Raw genomic sequence first — 27,918 nt, forward strand, 5'->3', positions numbered from 1 at the left:
GCCCAGTCGGCGTTCGGCGAGCCCCGCAGGGCTGCGCGTGACGCGTCCGGGCGCCCCCCGCCCAGCCTGGCCAGCCCTGCTCGGCTCTCGCCTCCTCCCCTCTCCCCCGCCGCGGCCCTTTCTGGCGCCTGGGGAGCAGGGGGCCCAGCCCCGACTGGCCAGCAGCCGAGTCCTCACCAACCCTCCAGAGCTTTGCCCCACCGCGGAGGAGAACGCTCGCAACGGTGAGCCTTCGCTTGGGGATGGTGGGGTCATCTAGGCTAGCTTTTCCGTGGGATGGGGTGGGGTGGGGTGTGGAGGGGAGGACAGGCAGCTTTACCCCCACCACACACACACCATTATCTTCCCCCCCCCCCCCCCCCCCCCGTCTCCAGCCCAGCTTCTGAACCTCTTTTAACCAACCTGGCTCTAGAAAGAACGCCTGCTGGCCGCCCTTTGCTCCCCGAGAGAGAGACCGAGATTGCGACTCTTGGGGTGTTACTTTGTTCCGCTTTGAAGGATACCAACTATAACAACAAATAATCTTTAACGTGCCACCTTGTATCGTTTTGGATGTAAGTGGGTGCTGGCGGGGGATCGGGGTTATGCGAATCGCTGTGTTGGCCACGCGTCGGAAACGTGAAGATCTGCTCCGGTCGGCCGTGACTTCGATTTCCCGGTCTTCCCGAAAGGTTGCCAATGAAACAGTAACTTTCCCCCCAAGCCTCTTCTGTTTCCGTCTCGGGGCGAGCCTTGCTGCGGAGGCGCATGCCGAAGTTCCTTCGGCTGCAGCTTTCGTCCCGAGCCAGGATCTTCTGTGGCTTTGGGGGTTTGAGAAATGGAAGGTCCGAGATGATCTCGGCCCTCTTCCTAGGAGAGGGTTTTTTTCCCTCTAGTATCCCCTCGCGCCTTATACTTACCTCCAGCGCTGGGGTTCTCAGAGGTCCTCCAACTCTCCCGGCCTTGAGAGGCCTCATTCTGATAGGATCCGGACAAGGCCCAAGCGTGGTTTGCTATAGGATGGGCCAAGAGAATCACATCAAAGTTTATACCCCCCTCCCCCAACCAGTAACGACTGTGCTCAGAACAGCTGGGGAGAAGCAACCTCTTGGGATATTTTTATTGTTATGTTGCATCTAGAGAATCTCATCCGTGTGACTAGGAGAAAATGGCACCAGCCCAGCTTCTCAGACTGACATTTCACATTCCTGACCATCAGCATCTAGTGTATTAGACTTGGGGTCCTTTGAGACGTGTCCGTTCCCTCTGTCCCAGTCATTCACTGATCTAGTGTATTAGACTTGGGGTCCTTTGAGACATGTCCATTCCCCTCTTTCTTCATTCCCCAAATATGGTGGTATGCTGCTTAGAGCACAGGTGTCAAACTTGCGGCCCTCCAGATGTTATGGACTACAGTTCCCATCACCCCCTGCCAGCATCATGCTGGCAGGGGATGATGGGAACTGTAGTCCATAACATCTGGGGGGCTGCGAGTTTTGACACCTATGGCTTAGAGTGTCATCTGGGAAACTCCAGGTTCAAATCCTCACACTCTGCCATGGAAGCTCACGGGGTCTCACACGTTTAGCCCAATCTGCCTCACAGGGTTGTTGTGGAAGACAGGAGAATAGTGTAAACTGCGAGGGTATAAATGAAGTCAGTAAATATTTCAGACCTGTGTTGCTTCATTTTCTCTATTGTTGTGAGGGTTATATCCTCCCTAGACAACCTTGCCTGTGTAAATGGGAAGACTATGGATAATTCAGGCTGGCTCTTTTCCATCTGCAGCGATTAGCAGGTATTGATGCTAGCTACAGGTGTGGAGTCTGCTAAATCCTCCTGTTTTGCCTAGCCATAAAGGTGTACAAATTGTGGTTCTTCCAGGACCATGCAACATCTCCAGAGTGCTTATTGAAGTAAATAAGACACCTTTTCCCAGAGAACTTGGGACCTGATGACCATCTCAGTTCTTCCTTGGAAACAACCGTGTGGTTAAAAGAAACTGGGTTGCCCAATTTCACACCGTGGCTGGATGCAGAGATTTGAACCTGAGACTTTGGCTAGGGCTGTGACTTGAAACAGAGATCTTGTCGGGAATGGGAAGGGTGATCCAGGTTTTTAGGGTCGGTGGCATCTAGAAATCTTGCGGAGTTGCTTACTGTGCCTGGCATCTATGAATCATGTTCTGACAGCCTGCAGAGCCCCCTCCTAGCAAAAGCATTTTGGGGGTGGGGTGGGGGGTTTTATGTGGCTTGTTTGAATGATAGCAAAGCTTTGTGAACAGATCCCTGTTTTCAGTTACCAGGAAATGCTTGTTTGAGTCCAATCTGGCTGGTTGCATGTGAGTGGCATTTACGCCAGTAAAAATTCTTCAACTGATCAGTTTGCACTTTCCCCCTTTAAACTAGCAGAAACCAGTCTAGGGGTGGCATATTTGAGAGAATGTAATCACCTTTCATGTTTCTGATAAAGCACAGAATGTTCTTGTGGTGTCCCCCGTCGTCGTCCCCCTCCCGGCCTTTCCCAAAAGAATCTTAAACCTTACCCCATGAGTGGAGCTAACCCATTCAGGTTGATAATAATACTGTTTGTACAGTGTTTTCAGAGATCAACATGCTTCATCTTTACTAGCACTGTAATGTCGAAGGCTTTCACGGCCGGATTCAACTGGTTCTGGTGGGTTTTCCGGGCTGTGTGGCCGTGGTCTGGTGGATCTTGTTCCTAACGTTTCACCTGCATCTGTGGCTGGCATCTTCAGAGGTGTATCACAGACAGTGTGTTAACAGACTTCCCTCTGTGATTCACCTCTGAAGATGCCAGCCACAGATGCAGGCGAAACGTTAGGAACAAGATCCACCAGATCACGGCCACACAGCCTGGAAAACCCACCAGAACCAGTTTACACTACACATTACACTTGATCTTAGCCAAAAGGCCGAGAAGCCAGATTATTAGCACTGTCACCTCTAACAAATGGTCAATACGGTGGGCCACAGTTGTTACCCCAGATTGGCAGAGATTCTCAGAAAGGCTTTCCTAGTGATTTTGCTATTGAGGCAGGATTTGAACACACAACCTTTGGGTTCCCAGCTCATGCTGTATGGGACGTGATCATTCCCAGGACAACCAGTCTTGTACCAGCAGGTGGCACAGCTCTGGCTGGTCCTTTGCTCGCTGCTTCTACTTTCCCGTTCCTGGGGATCCCGGCTGATTTCTTCCGTCAGCCTTCTGTGCTGTGAAAACTGACTTTTGTTGGCGTGCGTGTGTGTGTGAAGCCCCTGACGTTTAGTCTTGGCTGTGTGCGAAGGGGAGGAGAATGTCTGGTTTGTCAACCCTCGTCCTCCCCGAAAAGGCGCCTTTTGAGGTACAGCATCTGGCCTCTTCAAATGCCTTCCACACAGTCTGGTTGCAAACCGTTCCAAGAGTCCTTGGCGGTTGTCCATCCCGCGGAAATGACTTCTGCACCCAGCATGCTTGGGCTGCTGAGTAAGCAAAGGCTATTGTGGGCAGTCCATGCGGTGCAGAGAGATCTGTGTTGGCTTCCTTTTGGCATGGTGGGGCTGGACAGGAAACAGAAGGTGCTTGGAAAGGATTGGGTCCTTTCCTTGATGCATGTCTCATTGCAGTGATGGCGAACCTTTTCGAGACCGAGTGCCCAAATTGCAACCCAAAACCCACTTATTTATCGCAAAGTGCCAACATGGCAATTTAACCTGAATACTGAGGTTTCCGTTTAGAAAAAAACGGTTGGCCCCGAGGCATGCGTTACTCAGGAGTAAGCTTGGTGATAGTCGGTGGCTTTGCTTTGAAGCAACCATGCAACTCTTCCAACAGGTGAATCACGACCCTAGGAGGGTTTACTCAGAAGCAAGCCCCATTGCCAGCAACCGAGCTTACTCCCAGATAAAGGATCGTGCTTTAGTTCTTCACATGAAAATCAGTGGGGTTTAACAGCGCTTAACAGGGTTACCTACTCTGCTTCTCCAAAACTAGGTCTTAGGTTTAATGATAATAATCGAGCCCAGCAGCCCAGACCAGCCTAAATGTGTGTGGGGGGGGCACTCTGTTTGCCTGTGCCCACAGAGAGGGCTCTGAGTGCCACCTCTGGTACCCGTGCCATAGGTTCGCCACCACTGTTTATTGCATCTTCTCCCTAACAGAACTTCTACATCAAGTCTGCTTTTTCTTTTATTGTAATGATGAATCTGGGGGCACAAAGGTGCTTCCTTACAATGTCTTGTGCCTGGGGCATTATAAATAGTAGTGTGCTGGCTTTAGAATAGCAGATGGCAGGTAAACTTTTGCTTCCTTTGCTCTTGTTATTCTTTTTCCTCACCTTTATTGGGTGATGCATTTTCTTCCTGAAAGTTGGGTTGGAAGGCAGGAATCCGAAATTAGCAAGGGCACACTCTGGATGGGTTTCTGTATTGGAGGTTCGGAGCAGGTTACGGCACTTCCTCTAGACCAGGGGTAGGGAACCTGCGGCTCGAGAGCCGCATGCGGCTCTTCTGCCCTTGCACTGTGGCTCCACGAGCCAAGCCGCTGGCCCCATCCTTGCCCGCCCTGCAGGCAGCAGGGCAGGCGCACCAACTGCCCACAGTCGGCTGGGCCGCGCTGCGGGCTTCCCCTCTCGCCTGCCCCATCGGAGCGGGGTGGGCGGTTTCCCGGCGGCTGGCAAGGCCGAGCCTCCAGCTTCATCCTTGCCCGCCCTGCAGGCAGCAGGGCGGGCGCATCCATGCGCTTCTCAGAATGAGCAGAGTAAAAGGTTAAAAAAACCCCTATATATATAGTGTTATCTTTATTTTAAATGTCAAAAATTATTTGCGGCTCCAAGTGTTTTCTTTTCCCATGGAAAACGGGTCCAAATGGCTCTTTGAGTGTTAAAGATTCCCTACCCCTGTTCTAGACACCCATTTTTACCCACCCACCCTGTCGAAAAAGAAACTCAAGAGTGCAAAAGCTTTAAGAAGCCAAATGAAACAACATTTGAGGAGGTTTAAAATGAAGGGCTGGGAATTCTGCATTTTGACCCTCCTAAAGCCGATCTGGACAAGATGTTGGGAGCTCCTGTGTCTAAACCTCTGAATGTTTTAAAAAATCAAAATGCGAAGCGTGGAAGAACCTCACTTGGACCAGGGCTTTGAGCAAAGAGGACGTTTAAATAAGATGTTGATCAATTATCTTGGGCTTTAGATGCTATTTTCTAATTGTTGCGATCACCAAAACAAAACTCAATACCACAGTTCAGTTTCTAGAAGCCATGGCAACCCGTCGCCTGGGATTTGTCAAGGCGTGGTTTAAACATTTTCCATCCTGGAATGTTTCCCCAATCTGAAACAGCCCTAGAGAGCCACAACTGGCCCTGATGGGTATTGATATTATAATTCTGGGCTGATTGCAGTGAAATGAAGCATCCGTCCGGTGGCACTTGACAGTGCAATCCTAAACCGAGTTACCGCTTCCTCAGTCCATTGGAATGAATGGGCTCAAAAGAGCTTATCTTGGGATAATAAAACAGGAATCTTATGACTACTAGCACTTTCCCCCACTGTAAGCTTTTGGCATTCCTTTCACTGTCAGACGTTTTAGAAGTCTGACTTCTCAATGCTTTCATGTTCACAAGGTGTGTTGGAAGACTGAATGTGCAATCACTGGTTTCACAGCATTGTGAAATGAATATTGTGGGTCTAGAGTTGGTTCCTCTGACCTGGATGACTCAGGCTAGCCTGATTCCATTAGAGTTCCAAAGTTAAGCAGGGTCGGTCCTGGTTAGAGTTTGGATGGAAGGCCACCAAGGAATCCTGAAGCGGAGGCAGGCAATGGCAAATCACCTCTGTTCATCCCTTGCCTTGAAAATCCCACGGGGTCACCGTAAGTTGGTTGTGATCGTGAGACTTCCCGCCACACGGCTTCTTCTCTGATTTGGTGGAAAGTGGCATATGGGATGCCAGAGGACTTGCGACGTGTCCCTCACCTGACACAGAATATTTTTTTATCATTACAATCTGGTGCTGCCTAACTCTTTCCAGGAACTGCTACAGCAAACACTGCCGTGACTGCTGCAAAGGGAAACAGGCAGCGAATGCTAACAACGGACTTCCTTCTTGGAAGAACAGATCAGGGGGAAAAAAGAGGGCAGGAAGCTGACCTAGACAGATGGCACGCCTTAGCTGCCTGACCTGTTCACTGAGTGTGTGGGTATGCGTATATGTTCGTGACGAAGTTGTGCCACTTGTCTGGGCCTCCGTGTGACTGCTTGAAATGAATGAATGGGGTGTGTGCTCAATGTTGCTCTGACAGTGTCCTCTCACCACCTGAGCTTAGAAATGGGACTCGGCTCACTCTGTAAGGATGGTGCAAGACTTTTCTCCATCAGGTTTTGAAGAGAGTTGGGCAAGTGACTTCGGAGATGGCCTCCACTTTGGTGATTTCTCACTGTTTTCAGTAGTAATTGTTGGCGCCAGTGAACCCACTGAGTGGCCGTTGTGCTGGATCAAAATCCACAAAGAATGCTGAAATGACACCTCTTTATTTGGGTTGTCAGGGATGCTGGGACCGAGAGGGGGGGGCGGGTGTCACATGACTACACTAAGCTGCCTTATGCTGAATCAGACCCTTGGCCTGTCAGTATTGTCGACTCTGACCGGCAGCAGCTCTCCAGGGTCTGGCTGAAGTCTTTCATATCATACATGCTGGGGATTGAAACTGGGATGTTCTGCATGGAAAGCCGATGGTCTGCCATTTGGCTACGGCCCCTACCAGACTGGGTGGGAGCCCGGGTACCAACTGCTGTGCTTCCTCATTCCAGAAGTTCTAGCCCTTTAAGAACCAAGTAGGCCCTGTAGTTGCATCTTGGCAACCAGTAGCGTTGTCTCGGCAACCAAACGCCAAGTCTGCTGTTCGCTTAGGGGAATGTGGAGCTGGGTCCCCGGTGCCACTTTGGAACCTACAGTGAGATTTCTGCACCTCTCCGTGTGGACTACGCAACTATGTGGGGGTGGGACTGACTTCCTACTTGGAGAACAGATGTGCAAGAAACGTGGGTCATGGTGGATTGCATCCATTCCAAGAAGGGGTGAGATGATGGGTGGGGAGGGTGAATTAAGGCTGGCCTGTCTTTGGCACCTCTATGGCATATTGATCATAGGGGGAGAATCTGGAATGGCATTTGTTGCTAAAGAAAAAAACGTTTGCTTTCCTGTTGAGGTACTGGTTTCTGGTAGTGATTAACTCGATCCTCTTTCTGTACACGTAGCGCATTCCTGACCCCATCTCTCTTTTTCCCTCCCCTTTCCTCATTCCTCTTCGCACCAACAGCTTTCCCACTTCCTGTTTAAATTGGCGTCAGCGTCTCGGTTTGGAATGACAGCGTTGCATTGTAGTGTCAGATGCCAGCTTTCACCTCTTTGCCTCTCCTCCCGATCCCCACTGCCCTCTTGGGTTTCGTGCTGGTGGTAAACTTTCTTCCTTCACTGTCTCTGACTCCTTACAGAACCTCCCATGGACCAAACAAGTGTGGAATTTCAACGATCGGGATGTTCCAGATCTTGCTGAGCAAGCTGAATTGCACGTTCTGAGGTGGGTGTCACACAGTGCGTGTCTTCCGATCTTTGACGCTGTGTGTTCAAAGATGGCTCCAGTTTGCAGGTGGTAGTTATTTCCTCTTTCACAGTGGTCATTCTAGGCAATTTCTCTGTGCTTCTGAATGTATTTATGTGCTTCATTGTGTCTCTCTCCTTGTCTGTGGATTCCCCCTCCCCATGAATCATGATAAGACTAGGTGGTACCCCTCAGCTGTGGAATGATTGTACCCCAAAGAGGACAGGAGTTGTCCTGGGGCAGGTTAGGGCAGTGATGGTGAACCTATGGCACGGGTGTCAGAGGTGGCACTCAGAGCCCTTTCTGTGGGCACACATGCACAGAGTTCATCGGGGGGGGGGGGAGAAAATCACACACACACCCCCACACAAACATCCCTAGGCTAGCCTGGGCACAATCCTTTACCTGGGAGCAAGCTCGGTTGCTGGCAATGGGGCTTGCTTCTGAGTAAACCCTCCTAGGGTCGTGATTCACCCATTCGAAGCGTTGCACAGTTGCTTCACTAAGCTTACTTCCGAGTAACATGTGCCTCGAAGCCAACCATTTTTTCTAAACTAAAACCTCAGTATTCAGGTTAAATTGCCGTGTTGGCACTTTGCAATAAATAAGTGGGTTTTGGGTTGCAATTTGGGCACTCGGTCTTGAAAGGTTCGCCATCACTGGGTTAGGGGGTTCCTTCTATTTCACAGCTATTCTTGTTGACTCTTGAAATATAACCTGTATGGTGTGCTTCTTCCTTTTAAAAAATGCCAGAGTTGCATGTTAGGAAACCTGCTCCCATCCTAAGCGTTGATCTATTGGAGTTTAGCCTTGGACAGAATTAGCGTTTGTCCATAGAATGCAACCTCCTTGCCTTTTTATCCCCCACTGCAGCCCAAAGTGTCCCCCAAAATAGTGGCCCTGAGGGGGACAGGGGACTGCTGGGAACAGCTTGGGGTGGGGTGGGGTGGGGAGATAGAGGTTGGCAAAAATCCCCCCTGTTCAACTGTAGGAAACCTCAAGTGCATCCCAGCTGAAGAGTGTACATGTCTCTGCTGCAGAGGCGTTTGAGCTTGTGCTGGGAAATGTAATGTGGGAATTGGCCCTTCTGGATTGGTCCGTCAAGAACAGCTGGTGTGTTTCAGGTGTTGTGGTCACTGCATGCTGCTCTTTGCCTCGATGCGAATGGCCAGGTCTGCATGGGTTCTGAGCGTTTCTCACCCACTTAGCTGCTCTCTTTCTGAGATATGTGAAGAGGCGCTAAGTGCTATACCAGGGGTGTCCAACTCTGGCACTTCAGATGTTCATGGACTACAATTCCCATCAGCCCCTGCTCCATGCCAGCAGGGGCTGATGGGAATTGTAGTCCATTGTAATCCCCCAGAGTTCAAGTATCTAGAGCAGGGGTGTCCAATGGGCCATGCCAGTAGGGGCTGATGGGAATTGTAGTCATGAACATCTGAAGCGCCAGGGTTGGACACCCCTGTGCTAAACGCTAATGACCTGGGAATTGCACAACCTTTGCTGGTAATTGTCATTTAAGCAAGCAAAATCGTCACCCCGCTGCCACAATGCTGTCTCGGAAGCCGATGGCCTTTCAGACTGGGCTTGTCCCTTTTGTGGTGATGGAAACAGAACACAATCTGTAATATGAGCAAATATTTGCATTAAGCTTTTACGGGGCCAGTGATCTGGAAGGAGTGGGGTATTAGGCCAGATGGTTTTAAATGTGGGTTGGAGGAGGAAATGAAAGTTCAGGTTTTGTGTCAGCATCTGTTCCTCCTCCGAATTTTCCCTGTTCTAAAATGGAGTGAATTCTGCATGAGATGATACATATTTCATATTCTACCTACTTCTGTTGGAATTTTGCTTTCCACCCTTTGGCCTTTCTGTTGGCTCTCTTGCAAGCCTTAATTAAAAGGGACATTACGCTGCTTTAAAGTAGATATTTGTACCCCACGTTTCTCCCCAATAAGGACCCAAAGGGATGTACAACATTGCATGCCCCTCCATTTTATCTTCAGAGCAATTCTGAGAGGCAGCTTAGAGTGTGTGTGTGTGTGTGTGTGTGTGTGTGGCCCAAGTCATCTGTTTCCATTGCAAAGTGTGGATTTGAACCAGATCCAACAGTCTATCTGCAGAGCCGGCATGGTGTAGTGGTTAAGAGCAGTGGACTCGAATGTGTAGAACTGGGTTTGATTCCCCACTCCTCCACATGAGCAGCGGACTCTTATCTGACAAACCAGGTTTGTTTCCCCACTCCTACTCATAAAGCCTGCTGGGTGACCTTGGGCCAGTCACATTTTCCTCAGAACTCCCTCAGCCCCACCTACTTCGCAAGGTATCAGTTGTGGGGAGAGGAAGGGAAGGAAGTTTGTAAGTCACTTTGAAACTCCTCATGGTAGAGGAAAGTGGGATAGAAATCCAAACTCCTCTCTTCTGCTACACCATGCTGGCTGTGTTCACACTTTATAGCTTCCTTGAGATCTCTCCCATTCTACAGTCACTGCGCTGGCTGCCCTTCAATTACTGGGCTCAGTGTAAACTATTGGCTATTCAGGGGTCTGCAACCTGCGGCTCTTCAGATTTTCATGGACTACAATTCCCATCAGCCCCTGCCACCATGGCCAATTGACCGTGGTGGCAGGGGCTGATGGGAATTGTAGTCCATGAACATCTGGAGAGCCGCAGGTTGCAGACCTACAAAGCTCTTCACGGCCTTGGACACTCACATCTGCAAGTTCACTTCTCCCCCTATGTTCTACCAAGACAGCTTTGCTTGTCTGATCAAGGCTTTCTGGAGGCGCACAGATTTCCCTTTGGTGGTCCCCACCTTGTGGAATGGCCTGCCTGGGGAGGCCAGGAAGGCTCCCACTCTCCTGGCTTTCTGGAAACTATACACAACTAAATTATTCAAGAGGGCTTTTCTGTACAAGCAATAGAATCATAGAGTTGGAAGAGATCACAAGGGCCATCAAGTCCAATGCCCTGCCATGGAGGAGTACACAATCAGCGCACCTGTGACAGATAGCCATCCAGCCTCTATTGACAGGTCTTTAGATATCCATGCTGGTTTCCTTAGGCCCCTCCCATTTTCCTCCTCATTGGAACTGTGTGAAATTGTGCCTTCAAGATCTCACTATTGAGAAATCCCCATCCATCATGCACTCCTATCTCTTTTAGAAGAAGAAGAAGAGTTTGGATTTATATCCCCCTTTTCTCTCCTATAGGAGACTCAAAGGGGCCTACAAACTCCTTTCCCTTCCCCCCTCAGAACAATTACCCTGTGAGGTGGGTGGGGCTGAGAGAGCTCCGAGAAGCTGTGACTAGCCCAAGGTCACCCAGCTCGCATGTGTGGGAGTGCATAGGCTAATCTGAATTCCCTAGATAAGCCTCCACAGTTCAAGCGGCAGAGCTGGGAATCGAACCCGGTTCCTCCAGATCAGAGCGCACCTGCTCCTAGCCACTACGCCACTGCTGCTCCTAGTATTTATTCTTAACCACAGAATCACACCCAGTAGTTTCCTAAGTTTATTGAAATCAGCTTTCTTAAGGTCTAGAACGTGTGTCTGACTATGCTTGGCATCCCCTTTCCACTGCATATCAAACTCCAGGAGAACATGATCACTCCCACCTAAGGATCCTACCACTTCCACTCCATTAACCAGGTCATCATTGTTGGTTAGGAATACATCTAAAATAGCCGATTTCCTTGTTGCCTCTTCCACCTTCTGGACCACGAAATTGTCTGCAAGGCAAGCATAGGGGTAGCGCTGTTACGGAAGGCTTTGCAAACTTACTTGGATAAATGACTGAGGGTTGTGGTCTGTATTAGACTTCTGGTTGGATCTACAATCCAAATCTTATTTCATTGTTTATTCAATGTCCCATCCTGTAGGTTGCATTTGACCCACTTTGTGCTTTCCACAGAGTCCCAGTGAGAAAGGTACACTATAAATAATGTATATCAATAAATCCCTGCTGGTAGAGGAGTACCTACCTCAGAAGATCCCGTTCGGTGCCATTTTTGTGATGCCCAGAAGTCATAGGAACATAGGAAGCTGCCTTATGCAGACCATTGGCCCATTACAGTGTTGTCTTCTCCAGGGGTTCTAAACCTGCTTGAGCCTTAGGACATTTTTGGAATTCTGAAACAACGTGGTGGGCGCGACCACAAAATGGCTGCCTCGGGAGGTGAAGACAGGCACAAAATGGCTGCTGTTGCTTATCTTCAGTCAGACAGCAACGATCCTTGTGCTGTGATAGTAGTTGCTGCCAAAGCAATGTTTTTAGAAATTGGCACAGCCAATCAGAAGTTTTGCTGACGCCATCCACCTGCCCTCTCTCTAAAAACACTTGGTGGGCCTCAGGAAAGGGATTGGCAGGTACCATGGCACCTACGATGAAGAAGAAGAGTTTGGATTTATAGCTCTTTCCCTTCTGACACCTTGTGAGGTAGGTGGGGCTGAGAGAGTTCTGAGAGTCATCCAGCAGGAATGTAGGAGAGGGAAAACAAATCCGGTTCACCAGATAAGAGCCTGCCTTCACTCATGTGAAGGAGTGGGGAACCAAACCCAGTTCTCCAGGTTAGAGTCCACTTCTCTTAACCACCATACAATGCTGACCATGTAGGACCTCTGGTCTACTCAGACTGGCAGTGGATCTCTGGGGTCTTAGGCAGAGGCGTTTCCTATCACTTAGTACCGGATCCATTAACTGAAGATGCTGGGGAATGAACATTGGGACCTTCCTCACGTGAAGGAAATGCTCTGCCACTGATTCACAGCCCTTCCCATCCAGAGAGACCCAACAGAATGTGTTGCAATTCTTTGCAGTTGCTGGCACTCTGAATACACAGTGTGCTTCTTCCTGGAAACCAAGTTGTCAGCACTCTCTCCTGTCTGATTTGGGCTTCCTTGGAAATGGACGAAGAGGGTCTTTGTGCTGGTCCTGTCGTAACAAAGTGCTCCTTTGTTTGAGAAGGCACTCTGTAAACGACGGTCTCCCCGCCCTGTTCCAAACCTCTTTGCTTGTTCTGTTTGTCTTTCATTACGGAACTGGTGAACGGCTGTTTATTAAAAACAGAAATCACTGCTGTCTGTTTACCCAAGCTGCCTCTCTTTTGTCCCAGATTGACATCAGTTATGAAAATGTTGTGTTTACCCCCTCCAGGGATTTTAATGGTGTAAATGGAAGAAAGCCCATTCTAGGTGGGCCGCAGCCAATTCTGTGACAGTTTAAAGAAGGCGGTTGAGGGGAAAGAGAACGTTAAAACTGGATTGAAGCACCGCAAATTACGATCACCGCACACCTGTGACGTGTTCAGTGCGAAAGCCCGAGCTGATTATGGCAACCAAGGCAGCCTTGGATTAATTGTGAACGAAGTATCAGTGGAGGGTGTCCAAAACCTGTCACCCCTTAATTGACAAAAAATATTATAGGCATCTTGTACCTGCAGAGTGGTTCTTCCCAACAGAATTGTGGGTTAGTTCCTAATCGTTGTTCCCATTCCCTTCTCCATCGAAGGCCCCTTCTGCACATGTAGAACATAATGCACTTTCATAATGCACACTTGTTTGCAAGTGGATTTTGCTATTCCGCACAGCTTCGAAGTGCATTTAAAGTGGACTGAAAGTGCATTATGTTCTGCATGTGCGGAAGGGGCCTAAGAGCTGAAATTATGTAGACATGGCTGGGTACCCTCATGGCGTTCATGTATGTCAGTGTGATGCAGTAGCTAGGATGTTGGGCTAGCCCAGGGGTCTGCAACCTGTGGCTCTCCAGAGGTTCATGAACTACAATTCCCATCAGCCCCTATCAGCATGTGCTGGCAGGGGCTGATGGGAATTGTAGTTCATGAACCTCTGGAGAGCCACAGGTTGCAGACCCCTGGGCTAGAATCTAGGAGACCCAGGTTCAACCCCCAACGTGCTATGGAGGCTCACTGGGAGCCCTTGGGCTAGTCACGCACACTCTCAGTCTAAACTACCTCTCAGGGTGGTTGTGAAGGGGGGAAGTGCAAGAGGGAAGATTGATTGAGCTCCTTGGAGGAAGGGCAGGGTAAAAGTGTACTGGATAAACAAATGTTATTTTCAGCAAGTAATATTTTTCCGCACCTGGGAGACTGTTCTGAAGAAAGCATCTTTTTCAGTTTTTAAAATGATACTGGGCCCAAATAAGGGGGCATTTCTATTTGCTCTGGAGGAACAAATGGAGTTGTGAGATGGATTCTCCACCTGCCCCAAATTATAGGCTATGAACATCTTATGCCAGAGGTGAATCATAAGGTGTGCCAAATGCCTGGGCCACTGGCAGCAGTGTGCCTTATTTCCCAGCTTAATGAAGTTGTGCCTATGTGGTTGGTTGGGGGGAGAGAACCTCATCAGCTCATAACAAGCACTCTTCATCCTAATCATGTACAAGGCATGCCCATATACATTGGCCCATGGTTTGGGGCATGGTGCTTCATAGAGCAGTAGCCAACAAGACTTACCTTTGCTTGGACTACATTGGACCCAGAATCATCACTGGCTGGGCAGAATTCACTGCTCCTACGCAGCAGTGGCGTAGGAGGTTAAGAGCTCATGTATCTAATCTGGAGGAACCAGGTTTGATTCCCAGCTCTGCTGCCTGAGCTGTGGAGGCTTATCTGGGGAATTCAGATTAGCCTGTTCACTCCCACACACGCCAGCTGGGTGACCTTGGGCTAGTCACAGTTCTTCTGAGCTCTCTCAGCCCCACCTACCTCACAGGGTGCTTGTTGTGATGGGGGAAGGGACAGGAGTTTGTAAGCCCCTTTGAGTCTCCTGCAGGAGAGAAAGGGGGGATATAAATCCAAACTCCTCCTCCTCCTCCTCCTCCTCCTCCTCCTCCTCCTCTTCTGCTGCTTCTGCTGCTTCTTCTTCTTAAATTTGCTACAGTTTGAGTATATGTGCTTGTCCGGTCACTTGTATTATATTTGCTGTATTGGTGTGGGCTCAGAACCGATTGGGTCAAATTGCAGTTCCCAGAAGAACTCGCTGAAGTATTTGCATTCCAGGTTAGAACACTAAACGTGTACGAATATGCCTGACTTTATTGAGACACAGGCACAATGGGCATAGTTAGAATAATTAGTGAGGCAAGCAAAACAGCTTCTATCTCTCACTACCCCCTGCCCTTAAAGCTAGCAAGATCAAGACGGCCCAGGGAAGTACCTGTTTGGTGGTGATTTCTGTTTGCTCTGTCAGGTGGATTGAGCTGGCAGTGGGAGGAAGAGACGGGTTGGTGGGGGCGCAGTCGGAGAAAAATTATTGCAATATAACCCGGTATTTTTCTGAATGCCAGACTAGAAAACAAAGCGCTCTTGTTTTCCCCGATACACGCGAGGGTGCTGCGTGCGATTTTTGATCAAACTACAATTTGAACAGAGGCGCACACATGCATCGTTGATGCAGTTAGGGGAGCTTCACACCGAAAGGGGACATGGAGATCTTTCTCTTCACCTGACCGTTTCTGGTTTGGTGCCTGGACTGTTAATCTCAAGTAGGAGCTGGAGGAAGGAAGTGCTCGCTCTTGTTTCTTTCCCCACTCCCTCCTCTGTGTCTCCCTGCATCCCTTTGCTCTAGCAAGCATTGCTAAGCGGATGGAAAATACCTTTCCTGTTACGGGTTTGTCTTTCAGATAACATCTTGGGGATTAGCGCAACCTTTCAGGCCTCTGCTCACGCCCTACCCAGAAATGCCTGGTACGGTATTCACAAGCCACATCATAAAGGACCTTCTAAGGGAGCTGTACCATTTTAACACTGGCACTGTCTTGAGAAAGGGGTGGGGATGTTTAGAACCTGTTTCTCTAGTTGTATTCTGGTTGGTCAGCTTCAAAGCGGCAGCTGAAAAGCCTCTCGTTTATGAGTGTGGAATATGTTTTGCAGCAAGGATGCACTGATATGAAGAAAGGTAAAGAAGGGGTGGTCTGTTTGCTAAAAGGTTTCAGGTTCAGATTCAGGAAGGTACAAAATGTTCTCATATTATTGAGTGCCTTGGTTTCAGTGACTTGGTCTTGTCTGCGGTTTGCTAAGCTTGGGACAGATTTTTTTAAACTATTCCCTGGGGAGTTTGAGGCACCCTGGGTGACATTTCTCCCCCTCCACCCTCACAACAGCCTATGAGAGGTAGGTTAGAAAAAGAATAAGAGTTTGGATTTATACCCCACCTTTCTCTCCTGTAAGGAGACTCAAAGGGGCTTACAAGCTCCTTTCCCTTTCTCTCCCCACACCTTGTGAGGTAGGTGGGGCTGAGAGAGCTGTGAAGAACCGTGACTAGCCCAAGGTCACCCAGCAGGAGTGTAGGAGTGCGGTCCACCAGATAAGCCTCCTCCACGCAGGTGGAGGAGTGGGGAATCAAACCCAGTTCTCCAGATTAGAATCCACCTGCTCTTAACCTCTACACCACTATAAGGTTTATTGGGTGAAAAGTGTGAGGTCACCCAATAAACCTTGTAGCAGAATGGTTTTTTGAACTCTGTTCTCCTAGTCTAGCATATATACGTATTGGCTGTTGCCCTTAATGGTTGCCCTAAGGACAAAGCTGGTCTGTAAATTGAGTAATGTGTTCTCTCTGTTGTGAGAGCCGAATTCTTTGTGATTGAGAAACTCAAGTCACAGGTATGCAGGTATGTCCTTTCTCGGGGCCTCATTCTTTTCTTCCCATCGATCCTCATGCAGGTTTTTCATCGATACTGGGTAGGGGTTCTGCAAGGGTCAGATCTGTGATTGTTGGGCTCAAGTACCTGTGGAGACTCCCAACAGGTGCCTTGCAGGACAGTCAAAGAAAAAGAAGATAACTTTGGATTTTTGTACCCTGCCTTTTTCTCCTGTAAGCAGACTCAAAGTGGCTTACAAAGTCCTTTCTCTTCCTCTCCCCATGACAAGAGGTAGGTGGGACAGGGAGAGTTCTGATGAACTGTGATTAGCCCAAGATCACCCAGGGGGCTTCATACGTAGGAGTGGGGAAACAAATCTCGTTCACCAGATTTGAGTCCGCCACTCATATGGAGGAGTGGGGAATCAAACCTGTTCTTCAAATTAGTGTCTTAACCACTACACCATGCTGGTGGGGCCCGGTGGAGCCCTACGAAGGATACTGGAGTGTTGTGGTGTCCTGCCAATTAGATAATAGAAGAGCATCACTCATCTGACATCTGGGCAACAGTTCAATGGCTTGTTAATGTAATATTATTCCACATAGGACAGTTCTAGTCTCATTTTGTGGAGTAGGGATGTATTTGTAACCTTTTCCTTTATGCACGAGGAAGTAAGCAGTAGTAAGCTGGCTCTGAAGGTCCTCTGGCTCCCACGCTCCTTCCTTCCCTTGCATCCAACTCGCAGATCAAAGTCTTCCTGGTTTGCGACAAAGCTCAGGTCCCTGGGAAGTCTGAATCAAATGGCAGGGCAAATTATGGTCCATTGTTCGCTTTTTCAAAGGCAGGTTCTATTCAGTGAGTCCCACGGCTTGGAATCTTGGTTTCTAAGCAAGGGACTCCAAATATAGCCATGGACATCTGGGTCAAGGATCAGGGGGAAGGACTGTGGCTCAGTAGAAGAGCCTCTGCTTTGCGTGCAGAAGGCTCCAGGTTCAATCCCTGGCATCTCCAGTTAAAAGGACCAGGCAGTAAGTGATATGACAGAGCTGTGCCTGAGACTGTCAAGAGCTGCTTCCACTCTGCCTAGGGCCCAGGGGTCTGCAACCTGCGGCTCTCCAGATGTTCATGGACTACAAATCCCATCAGCCCCTGCCACGAACATCTGGAGAGCTGCAGGTTGCAAACCCCTGGCCATAGGCAGTGCTGACTTTGATGGACCAAGGGTCCAATTCACTTAAGACAGCTTTGTGTGTATTTGTGTGTATTCAAGGGTCTTTCCCAAGGGCCCATCGGTGCCTCTGAATTCCAGGGGAACAGATACTTTGCAGGAAAAAGCAAGCTAGGTTTTTCCTCCTAAAGCTATTGTATAGAATAAAATAAATATCCTGGATTAGTCACGATCAAATCTGTGTTTGCTTGCTGTCTTAGAGCTACTTTGATTCTTTCCTGCCAGCAGTGCAGAAACGTGGATCTCTTTCCCCCTTTCTTTCATTGATGAACATGCGGGAGTCATGTGCCCTTTCTTCAGCTGGAAACTGCTACTCAAAATCTGGTTCTAGAGGACCTTTGAGAAGCCAAGGACACTAATTAGTCTTGCTACAGCTGAGATCTTTGCACTGCAGTCTGTCTCGGCTTTTTCGGTGGTTCCAGAAGTTTTGCTGGCCATTTCAACTCCCTCCCGCAACTTGGATGCCAAAACCTCTAGATTCCCCATAGGTTTGTGGGAGAATGTCCCTTTCCCCCCCTCCCCGCCCTTTTTACTCGAGTCTAATCTCCATTGGTCATCTGGACAAGATTCCTTAGGTCAGAAAGACTATAATTTCCTTCTTCCTCCTTGGCCTTGGGGAAGACAATGGATTTTACGCCACACCTGTTGTGTGACCAGCAGGCTGCTGGCAGCTATATTTTCTGATAGGGATTACTGTGACGGTGGAACAAGCAATCTGTATTCAGTGTGCCCTATCACATTGCAATCTCCGAGGCTCTGGCGATGCATTCCAGAGAGGTAGCTGAGTTACTTTATGGCCGTGAAAACAAGATTCGTATCTGGTGGAGTCTGGTGGCACCTTCACAGCTGAGACTTAAAGGCCCTCTGGCAGAAGTCGTTTCCAGCTTCTGAAATCTGTGTGTGCAAGACCAGAATCTGGTGTCCCTTTACATGGCAACTGGGAGACCCAGGGGTTTAATCCAGCCTTTGTAAAGCTACTACGGTGGATTCTGCTTTGCTGGCTGAGGCCCCAAAGATGAGTGCATGAAATAAACATGGCTGTGGTAAAGAGACTGCTTGGCAAATGGATTTTTAGCCTGCCACCCTTCCCATATAGCCTGGGGCTTGTATGTGAATGCAAAGTGTGTGCACTTCAGAGCTGGTTCCCTGAGCAAAGGGAGGGGAATCGGGCTGGATCTGTTCTGCAGTGGTAGTGCTTTCCCGCTATTCTTTCTCCATTCTTGTTTACTTATCATCTTGAGCCCCCCACCCCACCCCCTGCATCTGTTCTTATTGTGCAGTTGGCACAGGATGCTTCCGGATCTGCCGTGCCCCCACCTGTTCTCAATTCCCCGGGGCAACGTGCACGTTTGTTGAGCTAACTCTCGTGTTTCAGGGAAGGCTCCTGTGCCGCTGCGCAGAAAGGGAGACTTTGTCGGTCGCCTTCTCCAGCCACGCACCCTGGTTGGTGTCAGCTTGCAAGGAGTGGTGTGGACGAGTTCTCATTCACCGTTAGCGACAGGGCCACGTTCCAGCAGAGCCACAACAAGGAAAAGAAGCTGTCGAGCCTCTTGGAATTGGAGCTTACATTATGTATACACAGCTAGTCTTATGTATACACATTTTGGGAGTGTGACAGAAACAGGACTTTGTTTTTAGACGCTTCCCTCTAGCTTGGTCACTGTTTGGTGGTAACTAACCTGCAAACCAGGGTTGCAGCTCAGAGCTGTTTTGATTGAAGGGAAATCGACTGGCTTTAAAAGGCACCCCAGATAATCTGGGAGCAGATTTTTTAAAATGCTGTTAATACAAGCTTTGGAAGAGGCATTCCTCACGCACAGAGGAATGCCTCTATTGAGGTAGATCTAAATTGATGTAAATTATCTAAAATATTTGCTGCCCCCCCCATTCAGAAGTACTGTTATGAGCTTACGAAATGTAATCAACTGGTTACTATTATAACTCTGAGAACACTTTTCCTCTGAGATGATGCTACAGTACATGGAGCTCTTCAGTTTGGTGGGGCGGGGGGCGGGGGGGGGAGAGTTGACTGGATGGTGGCATGATAGGCTGTTTCCAAAATTATGCATGGTGTGGAGAAAGCAGATAGAGAGAAACTTCTCTCCCTTCCCTATAATATTAGAACTCAGGGCTCGCCCTATGAAACGGAACGGAAATCAACTGAAGGCAGATTAAAGGAAGTGCAATGTCACACAACCAGTGGTTGACTCGTGGAACTCATTGTCACAAGATGTGCTGGTGTCTACTTGTTGAGAGGGATTTAAAAGGGGAGTCAGCTGACATTTTTGGTGTCTAGGGCTGTCTGGTAGCTGAATGTAGCTTTCAAAGAAGAGTAGACAAATCCATGGAGGGCCAAGGCACTAGCTGTGGTGAATAAAGGGAACCTCCACCTTCAGAGGCAGTAAATCTCTGAATACCAGTCCCAGGGGCAACATCAGGGGAAGGCTTGGGCTTCTATGCACTGTTGTTGGACTTCCAGAGGGACTGGTTGGCCACTGTGTGAGGTAGGATGCTGAACTAGACGGACAACTAGTATAATCCAGAAGGGCTCTTCTTAATGGGACCCCAGCATTCAAAGGCAAAATGTCTCATTTATTGAGGATGGTCAGATGCTGGGGAATAGTGAGCAGGTGGGCCCCCCGGAAGCACCACGGTGCCGCCTTTTTAAAACACCCATCAAATACCTCAGCCCTGTTTTTAACCTCTTTTTGCTCTCAACAGATCGCTGCCTTCTGGAGCTGTTGCCCGTGTCCCGCCCAGCAGCACCATGGATAGATGATCTTGGCCCCGCCCCGCCATGCTGCAGTCGCGTGCCCGCTACTTATTGCTCTTCTTGGGGGTGCAGCTGGTGGTCATGGCCCTTCTGTACCGCGAGGGCTACCGCAAACGGGTGGCCTATTTCCTGGGCATCTTCTACAAGGGAGGCACGTCGACTATGCTGGGCAGCCTGCACAACGCATCGCTGCCAGGAGATGTCTACGCCAACCTCAGCCTGATTGCCCGACCCCCTCTGCCCCCAGAGGACCTTCCCTACTGCCCCGAGACGTCTCCTTTCCTCGGTAAGGGGATTTACCTGCGTCATCACTGTTCTTGCTCAGTTGCGCGTTCTGTTCTGAGACGGGACAGCAGAAACAGGAAGCAAGAACCAGTGACTCTTCTCAGTCACGGGACCAGCAAGCAGTGCAAGTAACAGCTGCAAGTTTCTGAGCTGCGTAGAGTTCTTTATCGGGTAGGAGTTGCATTTTGAGTGCATGATGGTGGAATGTGGTCAAATGTCCGCTGGGCAGTTATATTTCTTTGTACTTGGAAAGCTCGTTTTGCCTGATGAAAAAAGCCACGTGACGTGAAAGCTGCCATCATCTTTATATTAGCGATTTGGTCCCTTGAATGATATCACTTATTCCACGTCAGGAGAAATTTAGCAGTACCATGGCTAGAGATCCGTAGTGATGAGGAAACCCAGAACCAGATTGTTGGGTTCTGGTTGTCTCCTAAGCGTGATCTCAAGCAAAGTTCCAGAAGGAGACCACCATAATCAGTATCCCACGAGCAGATTTTTATCCTGGTCCTGGAGCCTGTAACAAGAACTAGCCAATGTATCTAAAGCTTCTTTAAGAAGTGTGTGTTCTTACCTGCTTCTTTGATTAGGATGACAAACTGAAGTTGAATTGTCCCAATATATTGAGTTTCATACTCACCTAAAAGGTAAAGGTAGTCCCATGTGTAAGCACCAGGTCATTGCTGGCCCCTGGGATGACCACATCACATCACAACGTTTACTAGGCAGAAGGTGTTTACGGGGTGATTTGCCATTGCCTTCCTCAGTCGGCTACACCTTACCCTCAGCAAGCTGGGTGCTCACTTTACCGAGCTCGGAAGGATGGAAGGCTGAGTCAACCTTGAGCTGGCTACCTGAAACCGACTTCTGTCAGGATTGAATTCAGGTTGTAAGCAGAGCTTGGACCTGCAGTATTGCACCTGACCACTCTGTGTCTCGGGGCTCTTAATCTGCTCAGCTAGTAAACTAAAATGTTTAAATGAGACCCTGAGATGAATGATGGCTAAGTAGGGTGATCTGTCAATCAGGCTAAGTGGCTTTCTTCTTGCCCCCCCCCCCCCTTTCTATTTTTTGTTATATCACAACTGGGAAAAAAATTAAGGGTATCATCAGAAAACGATCAGAAACAGAAGTAGGGGAGAGAACACCGTAAGTAGGTCTAAGGTTGCTGTTGTGGGTTTAATCTGGGATGCTAATTGCAGCCTAACACAAGAGCTGGGGGTTGGAAGGGAATGGACCCTTGGCTTGCCAACACCAGGTGAGCTGGAGGAAGCCTCACTGACCTCTCCCTGTCTTCCCATTGGCAGGAGGCCCCATTCGGGTGACCTTCCCTCCAGGGCTGTCGCTGGACGATATTGTGCGGAAGAATCCTTACGTGAGCAAAGGCGGGCGCTACCGCCCCCCTGACTGTGACGCCACCCACAAAACTGCCATCATCATCCCCCACCGCAACCGGGAGAAGCATCTCAAGTACCTGCTCTATTACCTGCATCCCTTCCTGCAGCGCCAGCAGCTCAACTACGGCATCTACATCATACATCAGGTATGCTGCAGGGCCCTCTAGGACAGGCAGGAGTCTCAAGGTGCTGGGGAATGGGTTTCTTGTACTCCTGGTGCGAGTCTTGAAAGGGAGCAAGCATTCTGCTAAGAGCTGATGTTGCAGCCTCCTCTCCAGGTGGGGAAGGAAGTTTCGAGATGCAGTAGTCACAGTTGTGTAATCTGCCTTGAGTCTCAGTGAGAAAGGCAGGCTGTAAACAGTGTAAATCCAGTTTTATCATTCTCTCTAGGGCCCCTTCCACACATGCAGAACAATGCACTTTCAGTCCACTTTCACAATTGTTTGCAAGTGGATTTTGCTATTCCGCACAGTAAAATCCAGCTGCAAAGTGGATTGAAAGTGCATTATTCTGCATGTGCGGAAGAAGCCTTAAGCTTAGGAAACTGTGAAGGAGATATTGTGGCTGTTGCAGAGTCTTTATATTGCCATGTGGCTTCTCTTCTGTTGGGAGAAGAAGAGAAGTTGTGGCCTCTAAAAAGAGGCCATAACTCAGCTGTTCCTGTAGGTTTATAAAAAAGGGTCTTTGTGTGCACCTGTGGTTGATTTACCCAAGGCAGTCAGGTAAGGCTTTCTTCTAGTGCTCTGCAGAGGTAGGAAGAAGTCAGTGGGCTGGGAGATCTTTGGTTCCCCCTTTTTTTTGGAATACTAGGACTGGCAAGGCAGCTGATACATTTAATAGGCAGCAGGTGGAAAGCAGGCCAAAGATCCTGCTTCTCACACCTCATAATAAACTTGTGGGAGTCACCATCATAGGATATAGGGACAGCCATTCGCCTTTAAGGGCTGAAAGGGGATGAGCTTATTTATGGCGTCTAGTTTCAGAGGGTCGCTGTCTTGGTCTGCAGTCAAACAGTTCGATTCGAGTCCAGTAGTGCCTTGGAGATCAACAAGAGTTTCAAGGTGTAAGCTTTCGATAGTCAAAGCTCCCTTTGTTAGACATGAGTAGAGCTTAGCTGTTAGCCCATATTCACAGGTGGTGTTCCTCTGAATACCTACTGTGAGAGGGGACGAAAGGTTTGTAGACTTGAGGGAGGGGGGGAATTAGCTTCTGGTGAAACAGAAATTCTAGCCTAGATGAGTCACTGGTCTGATCCAGCAAGGCTCCCATAGTATGTTCCAGGACCTTGGCAGGGGACCCATTCTGACTGCTGCAGCAGGTAGGGAAGCTCATTCCTCTCAAAAGTTGCAGTGATGGGTGGATTTGTGCCATGGAGGGTCTTGCCTTCTTGAGAGGCATGGAGGAGCCAGGCATAAGACAAGGGTTCCTAATGAACATTTGTACTGAACAGAGAGGCGAGAGGTTGTCCCTGTGACTGAACGCACTGTGATCCCTGAACAGGGACGAATTGTGTTGGTGGTTGTAGGCCAGGAATCTGCCAATTGGCCATGCTGGCAGGGGCTGATGGAAATTGTAGTCCATGAACATCTGGAGAGCCGCAGGTTGCAGACCCCTGCTGTAGACAACCAAAGCCCTACAAAGTTGATTGAGAGAAAGGCAGGGTAGAAATTGAATGGTGGATCCTAGGCAAGAGGCTCCAGGCTAAGCCAAGCGTGGTGTAGCGGTTAAGAGCAGGTGGACTCTAATCTGCAGAACCGGGTTTGATTCCCCACTCTTTCACATGAGCGGCGGACTCTTATCTGATGAACCAGGTTTGTTTCCGCACTCCTACATATGAAGCCTGCTGGGTTACCTTGGGCTAGTTTTCTCAGAATGCTCTCCTCCCCACCTACCTTACAAGGAGACTGTTGTGGGGAGAGAAATGTAAGGAGTTTGTAAACCACTTTGAGACTCCTGACGGTTGAGAGAAATGGGGTAGAAATCCAAACTCTTCTTCTTAACATAGTGCCCAGTAGATGAACCCCTGGATGGCAAAGGTGCCTGGCACTGTAGCAATGCAGATCTTTTCTCAGACTCTGCAAGCATGGCTGTTTGCACCGGGGTAACGGCCATGGCTTTCCTTTTCCTTCTCAGGCTGAGAACTACACTTTCAACCGGGCTAAGCTCTTGAACGTGGGCTTCAAAGAGGCTATGAAAGATGAGGACTGGGACTGCATGTTCTTCCATGACGTCGACCTCATCCCTGAGGATGACCGCAACCTGTATACCTGTGATCGATTTCCTAAGCATGTGGCAATTGCCATGGACAAGTTTGGCTACAAGTAAGCATTTCAGCAGCCCGGTTCCTTTCCCTACAGATACTTTGCCGCCATCTCCTTTTGAAAACAATACCGTGAGCCTATTGTTCATTTTCAGAAGAGGGGGGGGGGGCAGTCTTACCACTTCCTGCTGTGTGGCAAACTAGCCGGGAAGGGAGCCAAGGGAACAGTTCCCATGGCTACATCCAAGTGGTTGCTTGGTGGTGACTGAATTGACATAAGGCAGAAAAGGTCTGGATAATAGTTGTCCTGTTAACTTTCAGACCTTATTGATAAACAGACTTCTACTTTGGAAACCTTGTATGTGTTAACATGTACGTCCTACCTAAGAGTTGTGTCCCAGGGGGAAAAAAGGAGCCTCTGGGACCTTCTGGCAGTTACCATAGAATCTCGGTCTTTTCAGAATCCTAATTCTCACTTTATACCAAGTGGAGATTTGAATGCCAGGATAGGGTTGGGTGCAGTAGAGGGAAAGCGGGCACGAATTCCCAGATTGCTGTCCATGCTTCTCCCTCAGAGTGTTCGGCGAAGGGTGTTATCATCAATATGCTTGGTCTTAAATTTTTGGAACTGCTCTCGTTAGCTAATTTATATGTTTTACATGAGACAGAAGGCAGCAGTGTGGGAGGGGCAATGGGTGTGGCTTGTACCTGCCATTACCCTCTCCACTTTTGACTCCTTGTACCTGGGATGGGCGGCCCACAGCACTCATGCCACTGGAGTCTTCCTTGGACAACTGGGCTGGCAGGGGAGGGTGCTCAGAGTGACCCAGTGATGCGAACCAAAGCTTGTGCGCAACTGTCCTGCTGATGGGAGCTGTTCTGCTGAATACCCATTCTGATGTTCTGTCCGCCTTTGCGGTTGCTGTGCCATACTGCATTGCTTCGTGTGGATTTCCCCTGGACAAATGTCATCTTGTGGTTCGCCCATCAGCTTGGTTTTGAGGCAAGAAAATTGCCAAGTGTCCAAGGCCATTGACAGAACTGGTCTTTCTGAAGCCTCCTTGAGATTCTTAGTGGATACAATAGACCAGAGTGCTAGCTGGGTTCCTGTATAAATAGTGTTGGGTGGTGACTGACCTGTTAATTTAGCGTTGCCTGTTTTTCACTCATAGGCTTCCCTACAAGACCTACTTTGGGGGAGTTTCAGCGCTCAGTCCAGAGCAGTACATGAAGATGAATGGCTTTCCCAACAACTACTGGGGCTGGGGCGGGGAAGATGATGACATTGCAGTCCGGTAAGGTTCTGTGTCAGGCGGCCATTTGCTGTAGAGTAGGAAGCAGGTCGATGTCCAGCCATGTGATAAGTCATCAATAGTCTGTGGTTGTCAAGGCTGTCAACTCTACAGTTTATAAGAAAGTGGTACAGTTGTGGGTGGAGCCCCAAGAGGGATTGTATCTCCATAGAACGTTGATCTCCAAAATGGGGTGCTGTGAGTGCCACAGTTCCTACTGATGTGCTTCCTGGGTGTCCTGCTAAAATCTTTTGCCAAACTTTCTCTTCCACAAAGCAAAGAGCACCATTTGGACACAGCTGTATCCATCACAGGATGACTGCCTGGAACTTCATAGTGTTTTGTGATTGGCCCCCGCCTCATGGCAGCTACTGTGTGGTTGACTGTGTCCCCCTACAACAATCCATTTTTAGGGTGCCCACTCAGATTCCAAAAGCATCTTCATGCTCAACAAAGTTGAGGAACCCCCCCTCTTTTATCTGACAACTTGACACAGTGGGATTGAGCAGGAAATCAGGATGGTCACATATTCTGCAGCTGAGAAATGCCAACTAACAGATTTCTCTTGACTGAGAACTTTGTGCTGGATCGGAGTCCGGCAGACACACAAAAACTGATGCCCGTTCCCTTTCCTGTAGGGTGGCCTTGAGTGGTATGCTGATTTCTCGTCCATCTGTTCAGTACGGCCGATACCGAATGATCAAGCACGGGCATGACAAGGGCAACGAGCAGAATCCGAAGAGGTAAGTGTGTGGCGGGAGGTGGGGTTCTCCTTTCTCTACCACAACTGTCCCCATAGTTCCCTTGCATCCTGCTTGTATCCCTCAGGAACTTCTTTCTACCGTCCAGTTATTTCTCTCTCCTAAGCACTGGGAAGTTTTCTTCTTTTCTGTTAGTCCCTTCATGCCTGCAGTAGTTCTTCCCCTTTTCCAGAGCCTCATTTTATCACCTACTTTAGCTTCAGCCTGGTCTCTGAACTTCCTGTTCTGGGATTACTCCTCGGCTTTCTGCATGCCCCCACCCACGTGAGGGTCTTGATCCCAGCCAAACTGACAGCATTTTATTCCCTCCCAGAAGCTGGGCTGCACACCGTTGTGCTCCTTTATCAACTTAATGTTCCAAAGCACTGTCTTAGTTGGCCCAATCAAGGTCAGACTTCCCCTGCCACAGTGGAAATATGGATGTCATGGGTTGTGTTAGGAGTTGGGTATGTAGCCCGAGAAGTGAATCATAAAACAGCACCCACTTAGCAACTCTAGCGCTTGTTCTTCAGGTGAGGGTCAGTCACACATTTAGTGTGTGTTACGTGCCTTCGAGTTGTTTCTGACTCGTGGCAATTCTATGAATCGGTGTCCTCCAAACCACGCCCTTTGTTAACAGCCTTGTTCTGTTCTTGCAAAAGCTGCTGTATATATATCATCCTTCTCTTGAATGATTCCTCCTCTTTGTGAGGCTGCAATTCTGCAAACATTCATTATGTCCTTCTACCCTCATTGCTAAAAAAAACTGTTTTAAAATATAAACAACAAGCTCCCTCTGAAAGCAGACTTTTCCTGCTAGCGATGGGAAGAACTGTTCTGTTGCGAGGATGGGGGAGGCTTGAATTCTGGCCCTCAGCTCCTCCCTGTGAACTCTTCCTGCAGATTTAACTTGCTGGCCAAGACGCGGAGAACATGGAAGCAAGACGGGATGAACACGCTGGAGTACCAGCTGCTCTCCAAGGAACTCCACCCCCTCTACACCAACATCACCGTCTTCATTGGCACTGAGAAGGGGATGCGCCACACGTGATGGGACTTGCCACGGAGTGGCACAGGACAGTAGCCGCTGCCTCCCCGCCTCGCACTGCTCTCGGACAGAGGAAACCAAAGAATCCAGTGGGCAGAGCCCTGAACAGCCTGTCTTTCAACAAAAAATATATATGCTGAACACAAGTGTCAGTGCTGGGGGTGCGGCATTCCAGAGAACAGATGGGAGCATCATACGAGACTAGCTCCGCTTCCCCCTCACCTTCCCCATAATTGCTCTTTTAATCTTGGGGCTGGGGGCGGTGGGGACATCTGATTTCCTGGGGTTTGGCTTGCAGGATGCCTTTTGTACCTTGGTTGAAAGAACAGCACGGTGGTTTTCGCGAGAGAAGCCAGAACTGTTTTTTTTTTCCTGGCTTGGACTCTCCAGCTGCCACACCAGAGATTGTCTTTCTTATTAAAGTGCAATTTATTTTAAAAGCGTGTCTGGCCGAGTGCGGTTTCTCTGCTGGGGTCAAGAGGAGGAAGTGGTCAGGCACCAGAACTGCTGGATGAGCTGTCAGGATGGGTGAGACCTAGTTGGCTGGGAGGTTGGAGAAGCTGGGTGAAAGCCAGCACTGCTTGTCCAGTTTCCAGGCCTGATGGATAAGTCAACAAACTAGCGCTAAGACAGTTCTGTTGGTTGTTGTACTGGACAAAATCTGGGCACGAGGTGCAAACTGCTGATGCTGCCTTGGAGACGGTACTAAAAACCCC

At 49.1% G+C, this 27,918-nt stretch overlaps 1 protein-coding gene across 2 annotated transcripts; it reads left to right on the forward strand.

Annotated features, from left to right (window-relative positions):
• Nucleotides 1-27,642, forward strand: LOC125435689 (beta-1,4-galactosyltransferase 3-like). Of its 2 annotated transcripts, XM_048501986.1 has the most exons (8): nucleotides 2-224; nucleotides 7,472-7,557; nucleotides 20,129-20,466; nucleotides 21,773-22,008; nucleotides 23,996-24,183; nucleotides 25,295-25,417; nucleotides 26,053-26,157; nucleotides 27,058-27,642. In XM_048501986.1, exons 3-8 carry the CDS (start codon nucleotides 20,205-20,207, stop codon nucleotides 27,203-27,205), a joined length of 1,062 nt encoding a protein of 353 aa, XP_048357943.1. In that variant the 5' UTR covers nucleotides 2-224; nucleotides 7,472-7,557; nucleotides 20,129-20,204; the 3' UTR covers nucleotides 27,206-27,642. The 2 variants fall into 2 exon arrangements, with proteins under 2 accessions (XP_048357944.1, XP_048357943.1); XM_048501987.1 differs by lacking the exon at nucleotides 7,472-7,557 and having other exon boundaries at nucleotides 1-224.
• The last annotated feature ends 276 nt before the right edge of the window (nucleotides 27,643-27,918 follow it).

The sequence above is a fragment of the Sphaerodactylus townsendi genome, linkage group LG06 (assembly GCF_021028975.2).
Source record: "Sphaerodactylus townsendi isolate TG3544 linkage group LG06, MPM_Stown_v2.3, whole genome shotgun sequence".
In the NCBI taxonomy this organism is placed as follows: domain Eukaryota; kingdom Metazoa; phylum Chordata; class Lepidosauria; order Squamata; family Sphaerodactylidae; genus Sphaerodactylus; species Sphaerodactylus townsendi.

Bases quoted from the DNA above. Each gene is read 5' to 3' on its own strand.
- LOC125435689 (XM_048501987.1), top strand. From the start codon at position 20,205: ATGCTGCAGTCGCGTGCCCGCTACTTATTGCTCTTCTTGGGGGTGCAG. The intron at 22,009-23,995 runs GTATGCTGCAGG...TTTCCTTCTCAG, and splicing joins GCATCTACATCATACATCAG to GCTGAGAACTACACTTTCAA. The intron at 24,184-25,294 runs GTAAGCATTTCA...TTTCACTCATAG, and splicing joins ATGGACAAGTTTGGCTACAA to GCTTCCCTACAAGACCTACT.